This window comes from Balaenoptera musculus, chromosome 8 (assembly GCF_009873245.2).
Source record: "Balaenoptera musculus isolate JJ_BM4_2016_0621 chromosome 8, mBalMus1.pri.v3, whole genome shotgun sequence".
Taxonomy (NCBI): Eukaryota; Metazoa; Chordata; class Mammalia; order Artiodactyla; family Balaenopteridae; genus Balaenoptera; species Balaenoptera musculus.
In genome coordinates this window covers 87,075,359-87,081,358 of record NC_045792.1, presented here as the reverse complement: position 1 = coordinate 87,081,358, position 6,000 = coordinate 87,075,359, and the positions used below count along the sequence as shown (strand labels likewise).

The following is a 6,000-nucleotide window of genomic DNA, read 5'->3' as shown; positions in this document are numbered from 1 at the left end:
GTGGTTGAGAGTCTGCCTGCCAATGCAGGGGACACGGGTTCGAGCCCTGGTGTGGGAAGGTCCCACATGCCGCGGAGCAACTAGGCCCGTGAGCCACAACTACTGAGCCTGCGCGTCTGGAGCCTGTGCTCCGCAACAAGAGAGGCCGCGATAGTGAGAGGCCCGCGCACCGTGATGAAGAGTGGCCCCCGCTTGCCACAACTAGAGAAAGCCCTCACACAGAAACGAAGACCCAACACAGCCAAACATAAAAAAAAATAAAATAAAAAACAAAGTCCTGTAGAATTAAAAAAATAAAATAAAAATAAAAAAATAAATGATCTGTATTTAGATGTCATAAAATTTACAACTGAAAAAGTAGATTCACATACCCAAGTTGTTCCAAATGGACTTGAGAGTTTTATAATAAGTGCATCAAATATCAACTTTATATTTTAAATGAAAATAAAATTAACATTTAAAAATCAGTTCCTCAGTCACACTAGTGGCTAGTGGCTAGGATGCTGGACAGTGCAGCTCTACCGTAATTATTTGTTTATACATTTGTCTTCCCCACTACGTCAGACCATGTCTAATTTACTTGTATCCTCCCCATTGCCTAGCATAGGCTTGGCACATAAATGGTGCTTTGTGAAAGTCTTTTGACTAGACAAAGAAAAATAGATGTGGCAATCACCTGACTATAGCAATATTAAATCAAGAGCGTTTTTTGTAAGGAATATAAATGGCAGTTTTTATGAATATATACACACACACACACAAGCACAGGCCTGTATGAAAACTAATTAAGACTAAGTACATTTGAAATTGGTGCAGCTGGCATGGAAAACAGTATGGTAGTTCCTCAAAAAATGAAAAATAGAGTTGCCATATGATCCTGAAATCCCACTGCTGGGCATGTATCTAGACAAAATTATATTTCAAAAAGATACATGCACCGCAATGTTCATAGCAGCACCATTTACAATAGCCAAGACATGGAAACAGCCTAAATGTCTATCAACAGATGAATGGATAAATTAGATATGGTATATATATATATATAATGGAATACTACTCAGCCATAAAAAAGAATGAAGTAATGTCATTTGCAGCAACATGGATGGACCTAGAGATTATCATACTGAGTGAACCAAGTCAGAAAGAGAAAGACAAATACCATATGATATCACTTATATGTGGAATCTAATATATGACACAAATGAACTTATCTAGGAAACAGAAACAGACTCACAGACATAGACAACAGACTTGTGGTTGCCAGGGTGTCGGGGTGGCGGGGAGGCAGGGGAGGAATGGATGGGGAGTTTGGGATTAGCAGATGCAAACTATTATATACAGCAGCAGTCCCCAACATTTTTGGCACCAGGAACCGGTTTTGTGGAAGACAATTTTTCCACAGACTAGGATGCGGGGGGGATGGTTTTGGGATGATTCAAGCACATTACATTTATTGTGCACTTTATTTCTATTATTATTACACAGTAGTATATAATGAAATAATTATACAACTCACCATGATGCAGAATCAGTGGGAGCCCTGAGTTTGCTTTCACCTGCCACTCATTGATAGGGTTTTGATATGAGTCTGCAAGCAACTGATTTATTATGGTCTCTGTGCAGTCAGACCTCTCTGCTAATGATAATCTGTATGTGCAGCCGCTCCCCAGTGCTGGCATCACCACCTCAGCTCCACCTCAGATCATCAGGCATTAGATTCTCATAAGGAACTTGCAACCTAGATCCCTCGCATGCACAGTTCACAGTAGGGTTTGCACTCCTATGAGAATCTAATGCCACTGCTGATCTGACAGGAGGTGGAGCTCAGGTGGTAATGCAATTGATGGGGAGCAGCTGTCAATACAGATGAAGCTTTGCTTGCTCACCCGCCCACTGCTCACTTTCTGCTGTGCGGCCCTAACAGGCCACAGATGGATACCGGTCCGTGGCCCGGGGGTTGGGGACCCCTGATATATAGAATGGATAAGCAAGGTCCTACTATATAGCACAGGGAACTATATTCAGTATCCTATAATAAACCATAATGGAAAAGAAAAAATAGAAATAAAATATATACAGTCAAAGAAAAAAAAGACCAAGTACATTTGATTTGTTACTGATTCCTTCAATGATAAAAATTACTTCATACATACTATTCCCCCTTCGTCTGTGCCTTCACCACTTTTTCTCCTCCCTTTAAAGCATTTGTGGGTATTTTACACAATTAGCACTTCCTAATAGTTTTTACATTCTCTAGTTGTCTTCTCTATCTATGCCTTGCCTTCTCAAATTATATTGTAAACTTCTGGAAATAGAGATCATTCCTTGTACTTTGTAACTTTCCCCACACCTGGCTGAATAGCAATAACAAAGTGCAAGAATTTAATATATGACATATAATCAATTCTCAGATGCTTTCTTTTTCAGTAAAGTCTTTCCCCAATCAATCCTAGAAGCCCAACCTCTCAGCACTCACATTCATACCACTATCTGTGGATAACTGAGACCAGTTACCTACCAGATAATCAGTTCTTCTCTGTGTTTTGCATGTTCAATTGCCCTTCCTCCCCATGGGGGCGGGATGAAATTTCCAGTCTTCGTTACAACACCCCACATTACCTAGTTTCCGCGCTCTCATCAGATGGACCCTTCTGTAGGCCTTGCTTCCTGTCCCCGTTTGCCACCTCCATCTCCCCCGACCAGCCATGGATGCAGCCACGTGACAGAAGAGAACTCTGTAAGGGTAGAGGGCTCTTTGGTCTTTTTAGTCTCATCTCCCTACTGACACATAACTCTGATAAATCAACGCACACACAAATTTCCACAAAAAGGATTATAGTAGGTATATATTTTATTCTAATGTTGCTCGAATAAGAACAAAATAAAAATAAACACGAAGATGTCTTAATGGATCAGTCACGGGGTTTCTCTAAGTCTGTGCTCTTGCTCTTTTGCTTGCATAGCTCTTTGATGGCATCTATCTCTGCAGGAGTGAACTTGGGGGTCAGCATCACAGCGTCATAATCAAATTCTTCATCAAGTGAGAAGGGCCGAACTTCATCTCCGACTATCTATAAAAGGTAACAAATGAGGAAAATAACATATAATCATTGTAAATGAAGATAAAGTTGAAAACATAAACTCTCTATTAATATTTAAACTTTTTTTAGACTTCAGCACTCTGAGCTGATTAAGCTGTTTTTAAGTAAAGGAATAAATTCAATTATTCAATTTGACCTAATTTAAGCCTCTTAATATGCCCCATTTGTACCATCCTGCATCTGAATGAACATCATTAACTAATTCTGCCCACGGCAAGAATCAGAAAGTCTCTCTTGTACATTCATTACATTTTTACCATTTGTAGTGTTAGGGCTACAGGCATATGGAAAAACTAAGAGTTATATTCAAATGTGAGAAAATATACCTTAAGATTTTGGTCAACCTTAAGGACACTTTTACCATTTACTAAAAAAGACTTGTAGCAATAAAACATCATTTTCAAAGATAAAAATACTCTATGCTTAATATACTTACTTATTCAGATAAGACTTGGGCCAATAACAGCAGGAATTAAAACACATAGTAGCACTCTAAATTAAAAAGTCCAGGATCCTTTCTTCCTACCAAGAATTTTTAAAATATTACAGAATTTATCTGCAACTCAGAGTAGCTGCAAAGAGATGTAATAATATTGTATCAACTTATTCATAATCTGTGAATTTTAAAGACTTCCTAAAGGAAGGTAGATTAAAAAAAGCACATTTTCCAATAAACAAGAGATTTAATGCCTTAAATCTCACTGTATCACCCCTTAAAAGGCCTCTCCAAAAGCAAATGGTGTGTGATACAATGAAATCACCCAGCCCCTCTATGTAGCTCTCTATTATGTATGGTGATGCTGAAATAATTGAAAAGGATGGCCTATGCAAGAATGAAAAAAATGCCCTGAAGCTATAATCAGCTTTCAATATTCTTGCATGGAAAATGATCTCGTTTAGTGGCTTTTGCAATGTTCTTGAAAATGGAGCATCTAGCTCAGCAACTGTGTACTGTTACCAAAGGTGCAAAAAAAAAAAAAAAAAAAAAAAAACCACCCCAAAACATGAAAAGTAGATATCTCCTATCTGTTTCAGCAAGTTGCATCTTGTAGTTGGGTGTGCAGTGCTAATAGCAAACACCCAGCCATCTATCATCCTTTCTCAGTAAAACCAGCACGAGAACAAATTTCAGAGACTCACTCACTTCCTCTTTGTTAGAAAGTGTCTGTGTGCTTTCCTGACAAAGGTAATGATGGGAGCTGCCACTGAGTGAGTCCCCACCATGCGCCAGCCCCAGTACTAGGAACCGTGCAGGCATTAGCAGTAATCTTCAAACAACCCATCTTACAAAGCTCTGAAAGGTTAAGTAACTTACCAAGGCTACACCGTTAGTAAGGAAGAGAAGCAAGATTTGAATCCCAGGTGACCTGTAGATAAAGCTTCACCGTCGCAACAAAAAACACCAGCAAAGATCGACCTTGAAGTTTTCACTAAGCCAAGTCATAGCTCTTTGGGAGAAAAGATATTTTCTAAATAAGCTAAAAAATTCTCACAGCCTATCATAAAAAAATGCACTCGAGGATCCACATAATACCATGACTATCTTTAAAAGAGCAGCTGTACCCTGGAAGCATATCAGTCTGCCGAGTGGCTAATCTGTCCATTTAGGTCACTTTCTGAAAATTAAATTTATCGTCACCACAATGTGACAGTGGGGTAATATGGCTAAGACCAGCTCAAATGAAGAAACACATACACAAGGACACAGTATGCTCATTTCCTGAATAGAAGCATCCTTGCCGTCTCTAACTCTATCCAGCAGTAAGCGCTGAGGTTTGCAGGCCTGGTCCTGGCAGAGGACGAGAAAGAGCCCCCTCTCTGCCAGTGCTTCTGTCTGAAGGGATTTTTGCTGCCCATGGATACCTGGTTGAAGACCTGCCATCCACATGTCCACCAAGTTTCAGGCTGCCCATTGCACTAGGACTTTGAACCTTATCTTGAGGCCTCTAAAACCTGCCTAGACCTTACTAGCCACTCTCACTAGATGCAGTCACTTTGCCTTCACCCAGCTCCCTCTGAGGCTGGAAAGCGGGTTCAAATTAGACAAATCCCTTTGCTGAGCTAAAATCCCAGCGAGACCATACCATCCTCCTCGCTCCCTCACACAGCCCGAGCAACCCTCACATGCCCACCTCCCTGCCCTCTACGTGTTCACTCCGTAAACACTCACTGAGCGCTTAATGTGAACTAGATACTGGGAACACAAAGATGAAGAGAAGCAAAATCTGTGCCCACGAGGTTTTATAACTTCAGGGAGAAGACGGAAGTAAATGAGTGATTTCATTATCATGTTCCATGCTCCCCAACAGAGGGATGCAGAAAGGTCTAAAGAAGCACAGAGGGTTAAGTGCTGAAGCTTAACTTATTCTCAACTGAGTATGGCCACTCTCCAGAAAATCCTACTCACCTCCCCACTCATCACCCCACTCAGGACCCACCTTTTATCAGCAACCCAGACAGACTAAGGCTTGTATGTTGAACTTCCAGACTCTCTGACGAGGGCTGACTCCCGTGACCAAGTTAGTCCTTTCTCCCAGATAGGGTCCAACCCACCACCTTCTTACTCCTCTCCCTTCCCCAGGGTCCCCATATACCTTTCGGCCATAATATCCAACGGTATGGAACTAGAGATATAGAAATTTATCCTTAAGTGAAAAGTTTTTATTTTCCTTTAAGTTCTTTTTCATACACTTACATTTTTCTCTATTGTGGAGCATGATTTCCTTCATCAGTCATTTGTTATTAACTGAAACAGCAACAAGGAATAAGTTTCTAGCTAGCCAATAAATATATGAGGCCAACACAAGAATTATTCATTTACAATACACTTGAAAATATAAAAATATACTTATAAATGTCTTCACTTAGAAACTGAGTTATTAACAGCAGCTATCTTTGT

At 40.2% G+C, this 6,000-nt stretch overlaps 1 protein-coding gene across 2 annotated transcripts in view; it reads right to left on the bottom strand.

Moving 5' to 3' along the window:
* Nucleotides 1–2,825: 2,825 nt before the first annotated feature.
* LOC118898742 (intraflagellar transport associated protein) overlaps nt 2,826–6,000 on the bottom strand; it is a 57,491-nt gene continuing 54,316 nt past the window's right edge. The window contains exon 7 of one of the 2 annotated variants that reach the window (XM_036859205.1): nt 2,826–3,071. In XM_036859205.1, the coding sequence (XP_036715100.1) occupies nt 2,913–3,071 (159 nt within the window). In that variant the 3' untranslated portion in view covers nt 2,826–2,912. The remainder of the gene's footprint in view (nt 3,072–6,000) is intronic. The other variant, XM_036859206.1, reaches the window with a different exon arrangement.